This window comes from Tinamus guttatus, unplaced genomic scaffold (assembly GCF_059628265.1).
Source record: "Tinamus guttatus ecotype Peru unplaced genomic scaffold, ASM5962826v1 Tinamus_guttatus_pri_ptg000052l, whole genome shotgun sequence".
NCBI lineage: Eukaryota > Metazoa > Chordata > Aves > Tinamiformes > Tinamidae > Tinamus > Tinamus guttatus.
Window position 1 is genome coordinate 11,390,872 of NW_028288586.1, and position 21,576 is coordinate 11,412,447.

The following is a 21,576-nucleotide window of genomic DNA, read 5'->3' on the forward strand; positions in this document are numbered from 1 at the left end:
TTTTGTGTGAAGTGTTTATTGAACTTATACCATCTGTTTCTGAACAGGGCTAATTTATTGATATATAAGACATAACTGCTGTGCCCAGGCACTTTACTTAGTGATGAGAGATTGGCACATTCTTCCCCACATCATAAATATTGTAGATATTTCTACGTTCACCACAATGGTATGTCAGATTTGAGCTGAATGTCTGCTCAGTGTTTTAAAATTCGTTAGAGTGATTGAAGCCAACCATACATAATGTAAATCAGATAAAATGAGACTAGAATGCCACTCTCCTTTTTGCTGCACTGGTAGTGGGAGATGGGATTCTAAGGAAAGGTTTCTTTTTTTGATGCTTTTTTATTGTTTTGATAAAGATAATAGATATAACTGCCCTTTTTGCTTAGAGACCTTAAATGGAGACCTTAAAAAGGATTTAACTTTACAGGCTTAAGGGGAAATGACCAGACATAAGCAACAGAGCAAGACTTCCTTTTCATTCTATCATCTCCTTCCTGTCAATTCTATAATCTGATGTACATATGATGTATGTTTTTGGTATTAAGCAGGCTACTCTCAATAGTAAGGCTTCTCCACATGAATTTTTTTGACTTCTGTGTTTAGCAACTTAGAGGGTGTTGTTTGTTTTTGGTAGAACTTTACAGTTTTTTTTTTTCTACCAAACATTGGCTTTAGTTTAAATGAATCCTTCATTTCTTCTGATTTCTTACTCTGCGCTATACATGTTCTGCATAATTAATGTGTTTTTCACCCATAACAATAAATGGTAGATAAGAACATAGTACACTACTAAACAGGGCGCATTTGCTATTGTAATTTCCTGCCCTAGCATCGTGTCTGTTTGCTACTACATGAGAATAGGCATATGTGAAACTTAAATATAAACATTTAATTCTTCAATCAAATTACTTAATAATGTAACCATATTCTAGTTAGTTTTTCCATTCTATTATGAATTGCCTGTGACTGTAAGGAACAGCTAATTAACTTCCTTATTTGAATATTTTTAATTATTTTGTATAAATATATTAGTCTTGTCTACGTTTGCATGCTCCTTTATTATATCGCTTGTCAAGAACTATCTTATTAAATATATTCATTACTTTCATAAAAAATTTGATTCCTATTTTTCAAGCCTACCATAAAATATCACAGTTACAGCTTCTCAACTTTTAAAGCAAACCTAAGTCATGACAGAGGTGGTGAGGCATAAAGCCAATTAAGATAAAGCCTCTTCTAGACTGAAAAGAGAGTCCTATCCTAGATATAAAGATTGCATATAACTATGTGATACAATTAGGTTTAAGATGTAAACCTCTGTACCACAGTCAGATATTCTGTATTCCATTTTTTTCCCATAGGCTTCAGCAGAGAACTGAAATGTTATTGATGAGTTTACACTTCTGTACTTAGGAAGATTTTCCTATCATTAAACTAGAAAGAATAGATAGGTAGGCTTCAAGGTCGTTTTCTTCTTTTTAGTGACAAAAAGACATGCTAATAATAAGCAAACTGGTTTACTTCTTCAAGCCAGGTAAAAAAATAAAAGCATTTCCGTTCGTTAGTAGAAACGAAAGTTGTTTTTACCGGCTTGTCTAAAAAGGTTGAGAAATAAAATAATATATCAACCAGAAAAGCAGATTAGCCATTACTTTAATACGGAAAGCAGGAATGTCATTAGAGAAGCTAACTAGAGTAGAGGTGAATATTCACGTGCTGAAAATAAGACCTGAAGAAACCTGAAATGTTGAATACACCTCAAACTCTCCAGCGGATCCAGGTATCTTCTGGCATTGTATCCAGAGATTTGTATGCTTGTTTGTCAGAAAATGTTTGCTACTGTCAGTGTTTGGAAAAATAAACCATCCAACTCGTTTCAATTGTAACCAAAGAGACAAATCTCTGGAAGTAGAGACCATCCTGTATAACTGCCACCAAAAATGAGCCTGTTCAGTCAGTTAATTTTTAATCGGTGTGTGTAGAAGTCTCTGTTCACAGCATAGGTGCATTAGTTCCCTTCTGGGCTGTTTTATGGTGCGAGTTGACTAATTCCTTCCAAGATAAAACTCAGATATAATTTCGGGATAGTTTATCCTGTGATTGATGATTTATATATGAATGAGATGCTGCCTATCTGCTTCCCTCAGCCTGACCTCCCTCGTGCTGCCATCCCCGCAGATTTTGCATCCCCAGCACTCCCACACACGTGCACAGCATCTCCTTCTTCCTCACGTCTCCCAGCTTTCCGGTGTGTGATATAGTGAAATTTCGTTTAAAAACGAAAGAATGAGCATGTTGACAAGACTGTTAATGCCACAAATTTATATTGTGTCAACCTTGCAGTAGGTTTGTATAGCATATTCATTTGTGCTTCTGAATCTTATGGTGAATCTAGTATATTCAGTGCATAGACTGCCTTTTATAGAATAATGTTTGCAAGTTTGGCTTGGTAAATCTTGGAATGTCATCTGAGCTGTAATTCTGTAGTAATAGGGGGAGTTCAATCATGTAGACAACCTCTCTTCTATTTAGGGTTATCTTTATGTATAATTATGTTTTGTGTGATATTTAAAGAAGTATAGAACTATAAAAGAAGGCAATATAAATTGGCTTCTATACATAAATCAACATAAAAATGCTTGCATAATGCAGCGAAGATAGGGAGTCTATCGTTATTTCTTCTACAAGCTAAAAATCAGCGTAGAAATGTAAAGAGTATTTAAAATTAGCAGCTCAAAAATGAAAGCTTCCATGCAAGTCAGGGTAATATGAGCTGAAGTATTTTTAGTGCATTATGAAATATTCACTGTGAAGGCTGAATTCCTTCCCACTCTCCTTTAGTTTCTGGCAAAAAAAGCTCTTCAGAGAAGCTTAGACTTCTAGAAAATGGAGAAAAAAGTTCCTGTGAAGATCTGTTGTGCTAGCAAGACGATGACACTGCATACTTCCATTTGTTCCATTCAGATTTTCAGATGCAACATTTTAATACACTATTCATAAATTAAATTTCCAGCACTTGAGCACCTACTGCTCTTGAATGGCCTTTTTTAAGGTAAATAGGTATATACTGATTCATTTTGTCCTTGAAAGGCTTCTGCCAGTGATGCAGAGTTAGAAGATCTGCAGGTAAAAGCCAAAACTCTACAATGATCACTGTTTAGAAATCCATGATGGAGTATAGCTAGTATTACTGCATTTTTTTTCCTCTAACCTGAATAGGACTCAAGCAAGAAACAAAGTTAGGACCATCTTTGATCCGCAGGAGTGGTGCTTAGCTATCTACGTGCCTTTCACTACTTTACAAATTAAAAGCTCTTTTAAGTGAAGTAATTCTGATAATATCTATAATCTCAGTCTTTGTTCTTCCAGGGTTCATCCAAACACATTTCAGCTCCTGACTGAGTTTGTGTTCCTCACAGTTGAGAATGCCATCTGTCCTTGTCCCCTGTGTCCTTGTACCTCTGAGTACCTGTACCTCTGTCCATCTCCTACTGAGCTCATTTTCACTGTCCTCGTCTGTAAAACAGTGCTCAAGCAGTGCATCTTCAGCAACGTGCAGGAAATCACCTCTCATCTTTGTATTATAGATATAGCCTATTTCTTACAGACGTTTCCTGTTGGTACTTCTTGTGAGTTGGTTACATGATTAGAAGTTCTGTTTAAAGATTTCTTTTTTCATACGAAACATTGAGTGGTACTTTTAGAAATTCACTCTTTTAAGTCTGCAAGCACTGATGCTTTCCTATGCTGATAGAAGACAATTCAAAAAAAAAAAAATCACAGGCACAAATAATGTTCTCTCTCACACTCTCAGAAGTGAATTGTTTTATCTTGTTCTTCTAGCTGTCAAACTTATTATTTTTTTTATTTTTTATTTTTTTACAAGGACGATGATAGTTCTGGAATGAGGAAAACTAACAAAATGAGGCCTTCAACAACAAAAACAGAGCAGACTTATTTCTATAGGAGAAATAGAGAAATAGAGATGGAATTCCTTTTGAGAATTTGTTGCAGTCCTAAGCCTAAAACTAGCATGTTCAGATTTTAACTGTAGTGAATATTGCAGAAGGTGTAAGGAAATAGTAAGCAAATTCTGATGCTGCTTGGAAAATTGAAATCCACCATGTGTTGGTACCCCTCCTTGGGTACCGAAACACCAAGGTTTCGTCCTTACTAACGGACACTGCAGAGCCAAAGAGCAGGCTCGAGCGCGTCATGTTGCTGCACGTGGCAGGTAGCTGTTAGCAGCCCCGCTGCCGTGGCTCTGTGCACAATCCCTGCCGAGCTAGGATGCTCCAAGACAGCATCTGGACCCGGTGCAAATGCTACAATGTGTCAGGAGCTTTTCCAAAAAGACAATATGAACAAAATGAAATATTTATCAGAATAGATGTGAATCATGCTGTGATATATGTCCTCAGGGCTGCAGACCAAAATCTGAGGATATGCAAGTGTTTTTTAAGCTGCTTGGATATCAGAGAATCTGAATTTCTGTTTGCACAAAAGGATCAACACACACATAGTTGAACCGCTTGCAGGGTCTTCAGCACCAAGTTCTTCCTGAGCCTTGGTGATTTCTAGGACCGGCATGTGCCATTCAGCTTCAGGCCTCTGCCCTTGCTTCAGCTGGAATCACTGTGTTGGAAGACAGGCAAGACCTCCTCTACTCTTCTAACCCTTTGTTTACTTTCTCTTCAAGAAAATCTTCTGAGTAGGATCTTCCGAGTTTGAAGTGCTATTTGACACTTCTTGCTAGGAGGGAAGAAAGAGACATTGATTATGGTTCCCTTGACTTCCTTCAATCAGCCTCCTCTTCAGAGGCTTTTGTAGCCTTAAGAGGAATTTTCTGCTTACGTATGCTCAGTAAATTCCTTAGTATGTGGAATAATCTTGTTTGGGATGCTGAATTTCACCCTTATACAGAGCACCATTTTAGATCTTTCTTTCGAAAATAAACTCCAGTCTGGAAACCTGGTCATCTTCCATATGCTTTAAGGTCCTGTAGTTGTAGGCAATATTACCTTTAGGCAATATTACCTTGAAACTTTTTACTTTGAAGTTGGAGTATACCACTGAGTCTGGTATACAACTAAGGCAACATTTACTAGCTTTAACGGGTACTCAGAGGGTTGTTATCTCTTAGTCTTAGCACTGTTTTTTCACCAAAACCAAGTCATATCTTTTTGGAGTACAGCTGACATCCGCGTTTGAGAGTCTTTTATATTTGTAAATACTGATTTAACTGAGCTTATCTTCTGAATATCATTGTCTATCTCTTTGTTAGAATCACAGAAGGCCAAGTATATACACTATTGCTTGCTGTGCAAGTTACTTGTCAGAATATAACCAAGCCTCCGGGCTGAACCTGTCATTTGTCAAAATTTGCCCTAGAACATGTCAAACCACAAAGTAGTTTAGGTCAATTTTTTTTCTTCCTTTGAAAACAATTTATTACTCGTCGAACTAGATGATCTCCAAAGGTCCCTTCCAACCTTATTGTTTCTATGATTCTTCATGTTACGCTTTGCTATTATTACCTGAGATCACTGACAGGCTCTACTTATGGAAGAATATAGCAAAAGGGAATTAGTCGTAGTTAAAAACAGTATTCGTTTTTCATGACCAACTGTCTAAAAAGTATTTTTATGTCTAAAAGTATTTTTAGTAATTCTTCTTCATATTCTCTTGTATTCACCCTGAAAGCTTCATAAGCTTGTCAGAAGTTGGTGAGTTAAGTCCCATATTTGACTGACAGATGTAAAACCCTGATAATTCTGTGTTCAGGGGAAAGAGTGTGTTATACCCAAAGTCATTACTTTTGAATCATCTGCAGTTGCTGAAAAGCTTTAGCTATTACCAAAAATTAAGGAATATTTACCAACATGATTCTGTTGTTCTGATGAGTCAGGAAAATATGTCTTTAATCTTTAAGTAGCCACTAGGTGGCAATTGCACACAAGTTAAGAAGTGCCTGGGAGTGTATGTACAAAACTGGTATTGCTATGGTGACCTTACTCATTTTCATATTATCTCTGTAGACCTACATGTTGTAGTTTTTTTTTTTTTAAAAAAAAAGCTTCAAACTGTCTTGAAATTATTTCCCTTTAGAAATCTTAATACAAAATATTTGTTTATTCCTTTGTGGTTAATAGATGCCACTATGGACAATAATTGAAAGTTTGGATTTTCCAAAAGATAAATCATATACTTCTTGTTTTTCTGCTATGTAAATTTCATCTAGGTATCTTGTCACCTACTTTGGAGAGGCCAGTTAAATTGAATGCGTTAAGGCTGGGGGTGCCCTCAGGACTCCAAAGTCTCATTGTTCTTCATTGCAAGAATACTATGCTAAGCAACGTGCAGCTTTCCTCACGATTCCTCCAGCAGCTTGGGCCTTTGACAAAGGAGCAAGCAGAGTGCTGAAGATTAAGGAAGTAGCTCCCTGAACCTGTGCTTACATTTCTTCTCTAAGTAATTAACTGAGCTGTGAGAGCACAGTTTATTCTCACAGGGTTCCCAATAAATGCAGTCCCACTTAGAGCAAGAAAAGACAATACACAAAAGACAAAGAGTGAGAAATTTTAAAGAAAAAGGGGGGAAAAAGCACTGCAAGAATAAAAAGAAATAACTTTGGGAATATGGAATATAAAGCTCACAGGAGTCACTACCAATCTACTATCATTGTAACAAATAATGTTCTGTGCTGCTCTAGGAGCAATGCAGTGTTAGGCATCAAATAGTTGCCATGAATTAAAAAATATATATTTTTGAGTTTCATTTTGTATAATAACTTTTGTTCGGAGAGAACAGTTATATCCTAATTATTTTCATAAACTTTCTGGAGAACATGATACTAAGAACAACTCCTTTTATCTTTAATGCTTCATATTTTTTTAGTAGAAAGGTAGAGTACATAAAATTAAAAAAAATCTATATAGAATTTTGCTACTATGATTTTTCTTCAGACAGGAAAGAAAATTTGGTTTTCCTTAAGTATTAGGGGGAAAAAAAATCAATTCCTGAAGAAACTTCCATTAGAGAAGCGGAATCTGACAAGATCACAAACCCAGTAAATATTCTTTCATATAAGAAATGCAATTAGAGTTTGCTTTCTACTGATATTGGTAGCCTCAGTAAAACAATATTGTTTGCACTGTGGTCTGACATTTTGCTGGAGAGTTTGGCATTGTGCTTTGCTGGACTAGATGCTGCATCAACAAGGCTGTGTGTTACAGTTTACCAAAGACAGCCAACAACTAGGGGAAAAGGCTTCTGTTCAGTTATCTCCTTGGGTAGTTCTCAGCTTCCCTGATGAGAACACATTCACATTTATGAATGGATATATTTACTGCAGTGAATATCCTTCATCTCTGTTCCTATTTTTGAATAAGATTCTAAAATAGGCTCTGGATCAATGCAGAAATTCAGCAGAATCAAATGTCCCTTGAAAGCCTGTAGCCTTCTCTGTGCATTCATATTTATTGCAGTAAATTACGTTTTTTCTTTTGTGACGCTTTGGAAGTTTGTAGGTCTTCAGGCAGTCAGGTATATTCCATATAGCTTCAAAAAATTGCAGATCCAACAGTCAGTAGATTAATAAAAGCCATTTTTCTAGTCAAAAAGAATATAGATTTATGTATATTGCCTTTGTGTGTATGCATAGGCATCTTTATCTAGGGAGGTAACAGAAATATATATGAGGAGTAAGAAGAGATATTGATTAACTGCATCAATAAGTATCAAATGAAAGGGGGCTTTAACAACAAAAATATGAACAACTATATTTGACACAGAGTAAGAAATAATGAAAATGTGCCACCAGTCTCTATGATGATGAGATGTTTAATCTTACTGTCTTCAAAGGTAATATATCCAGCACATATTCATACCCTGTAATCCTTTGAAAGAATATAAATAAAGAAATAAAAATTATATTGATAAAATACATTTCAAAAGTAGCTGTAGAACTTGGGAGACCAAAAAGGCTGAACACAGAATTCAGCTGACTGTAAATATATTTAAACTGTGAACTCTATATTGTTGTTGAACTTGTTATGTCTTGCTTTCTGTGATGTCTCTGCTTTCCTTCAGTACTACTTTCTTTGTGCATTAGAGCATCCTGTTTGCAAGAGTTGACGCTTAGTGAGAAAGCTGTGTTGTGGGACTTTAACAGAGACATTAAGAGTCCATCAGCTTCTTTTTAATTAGACTTTTAGCAAATGATATAAAAAAATGTACAATGGAAAAATGATTGCTTGCATGTAAGAATTTGATTTTATTTTATGCCTGCTTCTATGCTGCACTTTTTTCCCCTCCTTTTCAAGTGAGATTTTAAGTAATTTTGCCCAGAAGGGCTTTTTTTTTTTTTTTTCCTAATGCTTTGTAGTATGGTTGTTTCTCACCTTTTCCTTTTTTTATCTTAAAAGAAAAGAGAGCTTTCCTCAGAGCTTGCATTCTAAGACATGATGTGCCAACTGATACTATCTGCAAAAATATTTATATCAGTCTTTAATCTGTGATATAATATTATGCAAGAAGCATCATTCATATAAACGTCTTGCTTGGGATTGCAACCAAAGTCTTTCTGGGACTTTCCATCGTCTCATTCCATTGAGTGCTTTGATTCTAGCCCAGTCAGAGGTTATATAGTAGATATATTTTAGATTAAGATATATATTTAGATTAAGATAGATTTTAAAATATATTTTTATCCATTTCACTTTGTATAGTTTCAGAATTTTGAAATTAATTGGTTAAGGAGCAGTAATTCATGGGAGTAACTGTAAACTTTAATGAGTGTTGACAATAATCTTATTACGTAAATATCAATACCAATACAGAGGTCAATAGAAAGTCTGTGAAATGTTCTCTTACAGATTCCAATTCTGACTGAAGTCAGAATTAAAACATTGACACACACACACACACAAAAAGGGTAAAATTGGACTCCCATGTTCCTGTCCAGGCACATGGTAAATTAATTCATTTTCTAAAGTCCTGAAAACCTGTTAGCTTCTCTTGCTGCTTAAATTGCATATTATCCAAGCATTGATCCTCCCCATTTTCTTCAAAGGGAATTAGTTCTGTGCAGAGATTAAATAGTTCTGTACGGCAGAACATGCACTATGGCATTGCAGTGACCATTGATACATCTGTGTTCTTAAATGTTACTAGAAACTGAAGAATGAAATGTTTAAGGAGTTGTTTTGTCTGTGGCAGACTTGGTGTCAATGGTTTGACATGTTCCTAATTTTCTTGCACTGTGAAAGTATTGTGTATTGTGGTAGGTTTCTAGCTCTGTGCGTGGTATTGTGGCAGAGGTTCAACTTTAATATACTGTGGATCTTTGACTGTGATACTAAGACTAGAAATGATCTTGTTTTGTTTTGGGACAGTTGTTCTTTTGCTTCCACTTTAAATATGGATAAAATACTACCCTTTCAATAGCTTTTACAGTTTGATTGCAGCGCTTGTAAGTTTAAAATAATGATTCTGAGTTCAAAATTACATAGAAGGTGATCATTCTCATTTGGAAATTACATATCACTATTCCCAACTTCTTAATTTGCTGGTATTACATAATATCACTATGTTCATCTAATTGAGACATCTCCAAATTTATTGCAAGGAATTACAAAAATTGAGCTCCATACACATTATTTCTTGTCATGTGCTACCTTTTGAGATGGTAATGCTAGGTGCCACCTTTCTGGATGATGAGGTGTAATAACACAAAATAACAGAAGGAAACTACTGTGCAATGTTTCCTGCGTGGCTAGAGAAGTATGAACCCAGGTTGTTAGAAATGTCTAGTAATCTTCTACTATACCTAGTCCAGCATATTATGTCCATTAATAAACTTAGCTTTTTAATCTTAGCTCATGTTCCTATCAATAGCTCCTTCTGTATTTTTTCTTACATTCCAAAAGCATATATAAGTACATATATATGTATGTTCTAAAAACTTTTATATGAAGAAAACTCGTTTCCCATAGCTTAAGGCAGAGTGTATTGTTTTATTGAAAATAATGCACAGGTTTCTGCCACCATATAATAATAATAATAAAACAAGTTAAAAGAAAATGTTCTTCATTTGAGTTACTCGTTGTGTATTATTGAGGTCCATAAATTAGGATTTTTAAACATTAGTTTAAAATGTCTTTATGATATGGCAAAATCTTTCTAGCATTAGTAATAAAGTTATTGTAAGCTGTTCGTAAGCAAGTATTTGTAAATTTTCGCTTACTAAGCATTTTATTCTTATTATTTATAGAACATTCAAGGTATCTCTAAACATCCAGTTAGAATTATAAAGAAACAGTACATAAAAGGTAAATTATATTTTTACTAACATGAAAAGGCAATTTTATGTAATTATTTTACTGCATTATATGATAAAATATTTTATCTTAAAAGACAAAAACTGTAAAAGCACATAAAAGTACAGTTCATTGATGCACAGTTACACATTAGCACTTAAACCAATTACTTTCTGTTGTTTTTTCCCCTGAGAACATTGCTGCTTCAGCATTGATCTAAATACTCATAAATTTTTAGTTCTTCTATTCCCCTGGACAATTTCCCTGGTCCTTTTTCCAGATGAAAACTAAAGCATCTTAACTTTGTGAAGCATCCTCGGGACTGCTTTGTGTGCATCCAGCTCATAAAGCTTTTCCTGGGAGTTGAGCCGTTTTAATGAAATTCACAAGTGAGCACCAGAAGTTAGTCAGATGTGTTGTGTTTGATAATGAAAATGGGTCTGTGCAGAGGTGATTCAGAGAGGATCAAAACAAAGCCTAGAAAAGCATTACCCAAATAAGAGACACCCACAATGATGGACTCTAATATAAGGTTGTTCTACACACACTGTCCTTCTTAAGCGAGGTGTGGTGTGGACATGCTGCTTGTGTTGTACGTGGTTCTTTGATAAGGCTGGGTTTGTCTTTTCAGTCCCTGGGTTAGAAGTTACAGTGCAGATAATAAAACGGGTCTGTTTGAGGCAATAGAAAACTTTAATAGCAGTTTAAATTTATTTGCCCAATGGATTTTTGTAAGTATTTCTTAAAAGGTGTTAGAAAAGCCATGTGAGCAGTGGCTGTGTAAACCTATAGCGCTGTACAAACTGTGGCACATTTGCCTGTTTGTAAATAGTCTGATAGATTCATTAATGATCTTATAGATAATACAGGCTTCTCCAAACTATATTTCAGAGATTTGCTTTCCTGTGTCAAGACATGCTTATTTTTCCCCACTGCTATACTATCAGCTGTCAGTAATCATTGATCAGATGAGTTTCATTGTATGTCAAACTACTATCCCTTCCTATGCCAGCATGTTTGGATTGGGGTCTGAGAATAGCATGTTTGTCTCTTCTCAAGGAAAAGAAGAGGAAATAATAACCATTTCCCCAAGAACATTCTTTGTTTCAAACAAAGGCTATACATTTTTAGCAGCAGGTAAGATAATTCTTGTTGTTATTCTCATACATATTAATATTCTCAGTTCTGTGATCTCTTCTTCCTATATTTTTTGCCTGATGTTACATATTGCAAGGCAATGAAATTCTTTATTAATTATTAATATTTTTATAGGGTGTATACTCCTTGCTGTGTTTTGGACTAATGTCCTAGAAGTGGTTGACATGCAAGATATGTCTTTCGAAGTTTCCAAAAAAAAGAGCTAATAATGTTAATTGACATTTGAAGATAATGAAGGAATGAAGGAAACTTTTGATCTGTAGCTGGACCTCTTAAGGATGAGCTTTTCATGGGCATCTGGTTTTGCTAAGCAGTCAGGAAATGAGTCAAGTCTAGGCTTGAACTTTGATTTGTGAAATCAAATCTAGATTAAAATTCAGATTTTTTTTTTTTAGAGCAATAGATTTATTTTAACACTCTGTTTGCTAGATTTTTCCCATATTGAACTAAGGATCCTTGCTGACCTGTCTTCTGATCCAGAACTTTTGAAGCTATTTCAAGAACCTGAAACTACCGATATCTTTACCACACTGGCTTCTCAGTGGTAAGAGAAAAGAGTATTTTTGGATAGCAGACAAAATAGCAAGAATAATTTAAATTATTACTATGTAATGGTAATAAAAGGCCATATTTTATTAAAATAGTTAGGGTTAATCTAATGCTTTTTAGGTACTGGGAATTACAATTTCTCTTCTGTCTTTCTGATTGATTCTTCACTATCATAATTGCCATATTTTAAAATATTGCAATCCAAGTGACCAATATGAGCCTTGTGACTAAAACTGAAGGAATAATTTATTGTGAATAGTGCATAGTGGTACTTTTGCACCGTATTTTTGTTCACCAAAACGTCTTAAAATACCTGATCAGGAGTTAAAATAGGTTCACAAGGTGAAAGATTGTAGAACAGTATTTCTCAGTAAAAAGAGAATTATTTTTGAAGCCAACTTGGTTATTCGACAGAACTATTGGAATCAAATTACGCAAATACAAGAAGCAGAGAGACTAGAGCTCTGGGATTCCTTTTAATTCATAGAGATTATGATGAAAATGTGATGTTTCAGTCATATTAAAGTAGTTTTTGGCTCCATTACCCAAGTAAATAGAGAGACACCCACAGTAGTACATTCTAATATAAGGGTGATGTGCCTACATCCACTCTCTCCTTACAGCCACAGTGTGAGGATACTACTTATTTGTTAATTAATCATTAATTGATTATCATTGTTTACGAAGCTCATGACCGCACATCAAAAGACCAGCTATCAATAAGAAGGGAGATGAGCTGTGTAGATGTTTGAAGGTGTTTCTTATTGCTTCCTGTACCGTTGTGATGCCCAAAAAATCTCAGCTGAGCCCGAGACTCCCCTTATGCTAGAAAGTGCAGAAGCTGTCAGTAAAAGACAGGGTAGATCTCCAGGAGACTTCCTGCTTTGATCCAAAAAGTGAGGCAAAGATCAAATAAAATGTCATAACGTAGAAGCAGATTAAACAGCATCATATCATGTGCATTTAATGTGATTTTCATATACGTCCATTGCTTTCCTCACTCTCTTTTTTTAAATCTTTTGTACCATTTTTTGAGAGATTTTTAGGTGAAAAAAGAAAGAAAAAAATGATGTTATGTGATTAGTCCCGATCTAGCGCAGTTCAATTTCTATAGTTTCTAAACTTTTGTAGACATAGCCTTCCCTCCCAGACACAGGAGTTCCTACTCACTGCAGTATTTGCTAATATACTGTGAAGTAGAAAAAGAAAAAAATGTAGCCAAATTATTACTCCCCTACCAGCAACTGAATCAGTGCTTGAAGGATGTGCAGTGTGAGAGGAGAGAACTCAAGGTCACAAACATCCCGAAAATGTAGCTGTGGAGATATCACCAAAGCTCTGTAGAGCACCTTAGAAGCTTCTATTGATATTATAATTAGTCCTTAGCTCTGACATGACAGCACTAGAATCTCATGATGGACTTAAATCCTTATTTTAGTCTGGAGGTATATTGCAAATGTATGCATGAGTATGAGTCAAATTTTGCCTGAACTCCGGGCAAGGCTCCAGAAATATTATTCTGTTCAGCAAACTCACAGCTCTTGGCAGCCGTCAGCCTCTTATAGTTGCTACACAGTAACTTTAAATTTAATGAAATATTACAGGCAAATATTTTTATCAGACAGAAGTGTCATGATGTGTCTACAAAATCATTACATAATGATTCTGCAGAGAACTGCTGAGTCTTTTTTAAGCTTCAGGAAAACTAATGCTTGGAAATAACTTTTTCTTGTACATGGTATGTGCCTGCTATTAAATATGGAAACATGAAAGGTGAGAAATTAGTTCATGGAAGAGTTTGTGTATGGTGTTTTTTGAATGTAGCTAACAGTGTGAAAACAAAAATATCTGCTAGATAACATAATTATCCAATTATCAGAACATAACAAAAGTCTGAAGACATGGAACTTGATTGTTGTTTAATATAGTAGCTGTATAAATATCCATTGCTTAAAAAAGGGCTAAATAATATCTACGTGTGTTTAGAAAAAAAAGTCTTGCGTAGTTTGCATGAAATAAACGGATTTAGTTGAAGTTTAGCCTCTACTTTTGAAAACATTACATAACTGAAACCCGGCTACCTGCAAGATCACCTTGTGTTATGTTGTCATGATGCCTTGTGACAGGGACATTCCTCTGGAAGAGCAGAACTGTCACCCAAGCGCTGGAGACGATGAGAGCTGCGGTGGCAGCTGTCTGACCAGCCAGCAGGTCTAGCTGCCATAGGGATCCACATGGCCACAAAGCTCAGAATAAAATTGCTTTCACTTCTTCAGCCTCGCCACAATAAATAAATCAATAATTTTTGTTTAAAATGCTGTTGATGAGCAGGAAGAGAAAGCATGGCTTAAGCTTTTAAGACAGTAAAATGCAAAGATTTGAATACAGTCAAAATCTAACTAGATAGATCAACAAATATCTTAAAATCCCTTGCAAAGATAGAAGGTGAGAAACAAGTTTGCAGTCTTTTGGGTGGTCTTTGTATTTTTTTTTTTTTTAATTAGAGATAGAGTGACTACTAGTCTCTCTTTTGAATTGTTCTTTTTCACTCAGCTCAGTAGGTTGATGCTCTTCTGTTATGATATGTTTTGGTATTGGAAACATTTGGTCAAAATTCAGGAAAGAAATCTTAATTTAGCTAAACACTTAAGCACATAATAAATATGTGGGATTTGTCATACCTGGATGAGCCATCCTTTGTTGCCTGAGTGCATCCTTAAACTGGGGCAGTATTTTTCAGAGTTCCCATTATTCAAGCAAGCTCCTGTCTTTTTTTTTTTTTTTTTTTTTGTGGCTATTCTTTAAATGGCTTAATCCTTTCCCGTGCTTCATTAGAGTTTTTCTTAGAGAACTGGAGATCTTAGAGAACTATTGATTAACATAGCTGCACCCAGCACAGGCCACTATTACTACACTATTTAATAGTCTGGAACTAGCTTAGTCATTATAAGCCATTTCTGTGTTCCAGTGTATGGTGCAGACATCATCTTTGCTATCTGCAAATTAGATATCTGCCCTTCCTATGTTTTGGGTTGCTGAGACTGAAATAAAACTCCAGGTTTAGAGTTGGGTGCCCACCTTGCCTACACAGTGCCAAAGACAGCATCTCACAGGGTGAAAAGAAAAGATATGCTCAGCACCAACTGTGTAAGAGATGCTAATAGGAAATTCTTATCAGAGAAATTTGTGTTTGAACTCCTTAGAAAGCTGAAGCAGGATGCCAAGGGAGAGGGAGAGGGAAAGGGAGGGAGAGAGGGAGAAAAGCTTTCTGATGAATACAGGGCAGTCATGTAGACTAATATTTCTGTTTTTGGATAGTCCACATTTAGAAATACATTACTGTATGGACTTTCTGCTCTGAAGATTGTCTATTTCACTTACTTATAGTAGTATAAGCATTATAATAATATTACATGATAGTATTATTATAGTAATATAAATATAGTAATTATTAGTACCACTAGTGCTACTATTAGCATTACTATTAGTAATATGATAGTAGTTACTATAGTAGAATATTACTATAATAATACTATAGTAATATAATCAATACCTATAGTATTAATTTACTGTAAATTTCTGGAGGTCCTAAATTTGGTCCTACCTGGTAAAGGCTTCACTAAGAGCTAGTGTAACATTTCTGTCATTAGCATTGGGCTACCTAGTGTTATAATAATGTCACTATTTTTTAATGAGTTTCATGGCTTCTGCTCATTTTTCCTTTTATTGAAATTGATTCTGAAGAAACAGCTGCTACAGTGTTTTTAATTGGAAAATTATTAGTACTTATCTTTTGTTTCATTGTTTCATTTCCAATTAATGATATACGTATCTCTAATTTTTTATCTTTCTTTTCTATTCAGAGTATTACAGACAAAAAGAGAGAGACCAAGGTTTTGTTTCGTATATGCAGTTCAGAGAAGACACAGATTTGATTTGAATGGGAATACATGCTGTTCCCAATCACATTTGAGAGCAAGAATGCTATGGCAGTGGATCTAGTTGTGGAGATACTATTCATTATAGATCAGGTGCTTAATAATATCTCATCTGGTAAAATAACTGTGAGTAAGGCTTTACCATTCAGAGATCCTGCAGTTGTAGATCTGCAGAACTGAAAAGACTTCAAAATATAAAGAAGCATCCTTCTGGAGCCATTTCTTAGGGTTGTTCTAGAGAAAATTGCAAAAGCTATGATGAAATTTGATTTTTCTGGAAGACTAAATAGAGTATTTTAGAGCAAAGGGTGCTGACAAGGTGATAGTTACTATGAAATGGAGAAGAAATGGAAGAGAAGTTCTAGGAAATGGAAGGCACTGCCTCACACTCAGAGGTGAGAGCTTTGTGCTTGATACAAATAGGCCTGGTCTTATGCATGAAACTAGAAGAACCTTTTGGTCCTAAAATCATTGCAGGTGGCAACATTATATAGTCCCTTTCACAGATCAGTGGGGCCTCAGCTTAAAACTAGTTGCTTTTTTAAGCCAAGTTAATTCTGTCAGAAAACTGTCCAATTCCCCATTCCTCTGCTAGAAATCTCCTTTTGCTTTCTAGCTTATATTTATTCATACAGTTTTTATACCCAAAATGTTCTTGCCAACATAGACCTTTACTTTTATTAGCTCTGCTCCCCCCTGGTGTTTACTTTGTATAAATCCTTCAGAACTCAAGGAATTGTGTTCTCAGCCTTCATTCTTTAAGGAAAATAGTCTCAGGTATATTTGTGCTGTGGTCAAGGAACATGAATTAGTTTTAGAACAGCCATGAAAATGGGCTAGCAGGTTGATGAATGAAGCAAAGACATTGCTAAGCAAATCTCAAAGACTTGAGATGCATTCCTTGCTTTAAAAATTGCAGTGTTATATTGTCAGAGAAAATCCAGTAAACTTTTCTACAAGTGTAATATAAGAATTTTAGCAGTCAAACAATGATATCAAGGCAAAGGATTTTGAAACAACAATACTAAAATCTTTCAATAGACATTCAGAACCTCAAAGGTACATGGTACCTTCTTTGCTCTGTAGATACTGAAATCTCCCATTAGTTGCTTTCAGTATCCTCAGAAGAGGTGCCTACATGCAGAGCTGCTTGAGCTCTGGAATTACCGCAGAGCTACCGGTCGTCTTTGAATCTGATTTAAGCTGCAGCCTCAAATGACCAGCGCAGAGGCCTCTGCTTGGCTGCAGAACTTGGTCACCGCACAGGGAGCACTGAGTGTGTTAAACTAGTCAGGACTTGGTACAGGAAACATGCAGCCGTGGGCAGCAGGTCTCTGGCAGGGCTGGATGTGAACACTGATTTTACTTTGGAGACCACGTTCACCAGGAGAGTGGATATTTTGCAATCTCTCCTTTTGGCACAGTCCTGTTGCGCTAAAGAGCGGAATATTTGTTAAGGAAGATTGAATCCTTATCCTGGGTAGGTGCCCAAGCCATTACACTGTTCGCTAGGATCTCTCTCTTTATTAGGTGTCTGTCTTCATTTAATTTTTAGTGTTTGTGCTTATTATTTTTAGAAATCGGGGAATTTAAGAAGTGAATCACTTCAGGCATCTTTGCTGAACAGTAGGAAAGGGCTCTGGTTTGGAATGGTTTACAGTTCTGATTAGAGGGAAGAACTTGTCTGGCCAGAGTAAGGACCCTAGGCCTAGGCTTCAGTTCTGGGTTAGATGCTCAAGCAACCACATACCCCATATTATTTCATTGGTTTATTGTTATTCATTATTGATGAGAAAAAACAGCTAGAAATAAGCCTGAATCAACATTGCATTTTCAGATTAGGGTTTTTAGGTCACACATCTTCCTGCTGTCAACAGCATCTGAGCATCCTAAATAAGTCTTAGAAATTTCTAGTTTAGAATTTTAAAATTTTGTAAAGTTTATTCCCTTCAGCCCCCCACCTCCCCCACACACACACGCTTTTTTGAGTTTTTCTGTTGATATGGACAAGACAGATCTAGATTTTGACATTTTGGCTTGTGATGCTTAATTATTGCAGGATGTTTTTTCAAAGAGCATTCATGCAATTTAATTAACTGTTGCTTTCACCACCTACTCCCTGGTTTTCCACTCCCCTCCCCAGTAAGTAGTGTAGATAAATGCTGACGTTTAAGAAAAGGAAGGATGTTCAGTTTGCTTTCTCACAATAAAAAATGTCTAAACTCTAATGAATTCAGAAGCTCAAAGTTATTTTACTTTTTCAGCAAAGTAATTTTTATCTGTTTTAAAACTCGTAGAGATTGATATTAATGAAATTAAACACTTGCCTTGGTTTCTTCTCTGACAGGCTGTCTGTGGCAGCTTATGGAATTTTCACCTTATAGTTTACAGTCCCTTAGAGAAGTGCTGCTGTGACGTGTTTAGATTAGCAGATAAAGTAGAGTGAAAAAAGTCTTCAGGAACCACAATGGCTTTTGTTGTTACAAGAGTAAACAGTAGCTTTAAAGAAACCAGGTTGTTAACAAAAAGTTTAACCTGACAGCTTTATTCTTTGTGAGATTGGAAGCTTATTGTTGTTGCACACTACATATTCCCTTAGCATTCTATAACAAATAAATGGAAAATAAAATTGTACCATTTTCACCGCCGTAACTACTGGAGAGCTCTGAGAAGGGTGGCCAGCCCCCAAGTGCTGGAGAAAATCCAGCAGAAATTTGGCTTTGCTAAATTAATGGGGAAGTTCTTCTGGGTTTTAGAAGTTTTCTCCTAATATGCATTTTCATCTGCAGTGACTTTGATAAAATACTGCATATTATGGAAAAGGCACGAGAGCCTAATGAAGTTTTTAAATTTATTTAATCTTGATTAATTTTAGCTTTAGAATCAAGCTAAATATTGATAAAATGGCGAATGTGAAGGTAGATATTTTAGATGCACACCACGTCCAAAATGTTCTGAAGCTCCACAACACATTTTGAAGCAGCTTATAAACAATTACTGTTAAAATAATGGATAGTTTTCATACGATATTCCTGGGAATTAAGCTAATTGGGTGAAAAGAAATCAAGGAAAGCCGTGAAAAGCACAATAATGTCCTGTTGACTTTGAGAATTGAAGAATCTTTCTTGTTTCATCTCTGTCTAATGGAAAGCTTCCTTCCATGTGTTTGCAGAAGTTGACACACTGTGTTTTGGTTTCAGATCGACTCCTGTAGTTGATAGTTTGGTAGGTGCATGCAAAGGTGAAAAGAGATACAGTGACAAGTGATAATCTTCTAGGCAGTCTAGATGAGTTTCATTTTTCATCCTGATGCCTCTATTCCCTCCTTATGAGGAGGACAATCTTTGTACTATTGTTTAGATCATACTTTTCAATTGGTGCATAGTTGTGTAAATGCCTCTTAGATATAGAAGGAGTCATATCCTGCTGATAACTGGTTCCTAAATAACTCTTTGTTTCAAGGAGACATAAAATCCGTGTTTACTACCCTCCTATTTTTCTGTCTGCATCAATTAGCAATGTATTCTTCATTGGAACTTACATTCTGTATCAAACCATGTATTAGAACTGTGATAAAAAAACATCTAGGCTGGCTAATTGCATATATCTTATTTCTGGCTCTTGAGTGAAACCTGAGGCAAAAGTAGTAATCTGCTTTGAAATGCCGGTGACTTTGGGGAGGCTGGTTCTCAACTGCTTCCTTTTATGTGTTTTGTAACAGAAGTTAACCAGGTAAGAGTTATTTCACGATTTCTTCCACATGCACTTTAAAATTGTCCAGAAGACCTTTTTACCTGAAGCCTGTTAGTATTTTCCATTGGTTATGGAGTAGCAGCTTTCAAAAAAAAAAAAAAAAAAAAACACTTGCATTTAACAGACTAGATAATTGTGTAGCCAAACCTTTACATGTGTTTGGGATGCTCAAATTGGTATATAATTATGTCATAATATATATTAGTCATAATAATGCTGGTACCTTTCAAAGGGTAAGCATCCAGGATTTACCTTCTACATGATGAATCCAGTGGTAGTGTCACTGTAAAAATGAGTCTTTCTGAACCTTGCTGTTGTCACTAATTACCTAATGTCGTCTTCACCAGTTTCAGATGCCAATGCAAAGTTCCAAACACAAATTTACAGAATATACAATGTTCATTTGCTATCAAATAGCAACAAGTGATTAAAAATGGCATATATATACATTTCACTGATGAAATAACAGAACAAAACTGTAAAGGAACAGTCATATGAGCAAATCTGTATTTACTCATTTATTTGACATTAATGACCATGTACAAAATTAATTTAATGGCACTCCATCTCGTTTCCCACATCAACAGCTCCCAGCTAGTACTTGGATTAATTGGCAGATGCAGGAGAGCAGCCAAAAGCTTCATGGCTGTTCTGATTGAGCTTAGCTTGGCTGTGAAGTGATGCAGATCAAGGCGCTGCATGTCTGCCAGTTATTGTGTTTGAAGAGTTTGTTCTGCCTTTTCCTACACATAAACAGAGGACTTCCGTCACCACGCAATATTTCCCAGAAATGCTGAATTGTTTTATCACATTCTTTTAAGAATTATTTCCTTCCACTTCTACTTGTTCTCAAAGTTTTATTTTGGTATTACTCAGATTTTATGGCTGTGGTTCTCTTTGATTTTTTTTTTCTTTTTGTGATCAAGTCCTTTGTGCTGTGTCTGCTAAGTTCTATGCACTAAAATTTGCATTTATTGATCCTTTTAAATATTCTGTAAAGATTAAAAAAAACCCTCCAAGTTGCCAGTATGTACACTGTTCTTCAAGTTGAAGATTAAATTTATTTATCTTTGCTGAGTAGTAAGTTACATTTGCCGTTTATATTTCTTACTAGCAGTTTGATCTTATCCTCCACTGTTTCTCTAGAAACTTTTCCTCCATTTTTTTAACTCTCAGGCAAGTATTCCTATTTTTTTTTTGATGTAAAGACCAGTTTTTAAAGTGCATTTGTAGTTTCTTTTTCTACAGTAAGTTTTTGATATCCTCATAGTTCTTTCCAGGTATTTATCTTTTCTAACTCCTTCCAAGAATAATGTGGTCTATTGACCTGAACTTGATAAGTTAAGTGTCTTCCAGCACAGAAATCAATTGTTTTCCTTCATAGATATGTATTCCGCAATGTACTACAAAGCAGTATGAAGCACAGGAAAACAATGGGCACGCAAATTAGAGTTATGGGAATAGAAGGAGAGTAGTGTGTGGCATGGGCAGGAATTTAAGAATGTGGCATGTAAGAGGTGAAATATGGCACATTTGGAGATGGCAATTCAGGAGGAATTAGGGTATGATAACATTGATTATGAACTTGAACAGATGGCTTATTCTAGAGACAGAGAAATGAGAAGGATGTCATAAAACAGAAGAATATGGGTGTTTCATGCCAGAATTAATGACTATGTACGTGTTTGCAGCAGATACTTTCCCTCAGTATAACCTCTGGCAAAATCATTCTTCTCTTGAGTCTTTTTTCTGCATCAATTTCTATTATGTTCCTATGCATTAACATTCTTCCTGCTGCTCCAGATATACCTACAGTATTGAGTGAGGCAAAGTCTGCCTCTGCATCACTGTCT

The 21,576-nt window shown here is 35.6% G+C and overlaps 1 protein-coding gene across 1 annotated transcript in view; it reads left to right on the forward strand.

The window, feature by feature from the left end:
• Positions 1-21,576, forward strand: part of POLN (DNA polymerase nu) — a 76,277-nt gene that overhangs the window by 22,164 nt on the left and 32,537 nt on the right. Inside the window, exons 15-17 of the mRNA XM_088540064.1 lie at positions 10,280-10,337; positions 11,385-11,462; positions 11,913-12,027. Of these exons, the coding sequence (XP_088396190.1) occupies positions 10,280-10,337; positions 11,385-11,462; positions 11,913-12,027 (251 nt within the window). The remainder of the gene's footprint in view (positions 1-10,279; positions 10,338-11,384; positions 11,463-11,912; positions 12,028-21,576) is intronic.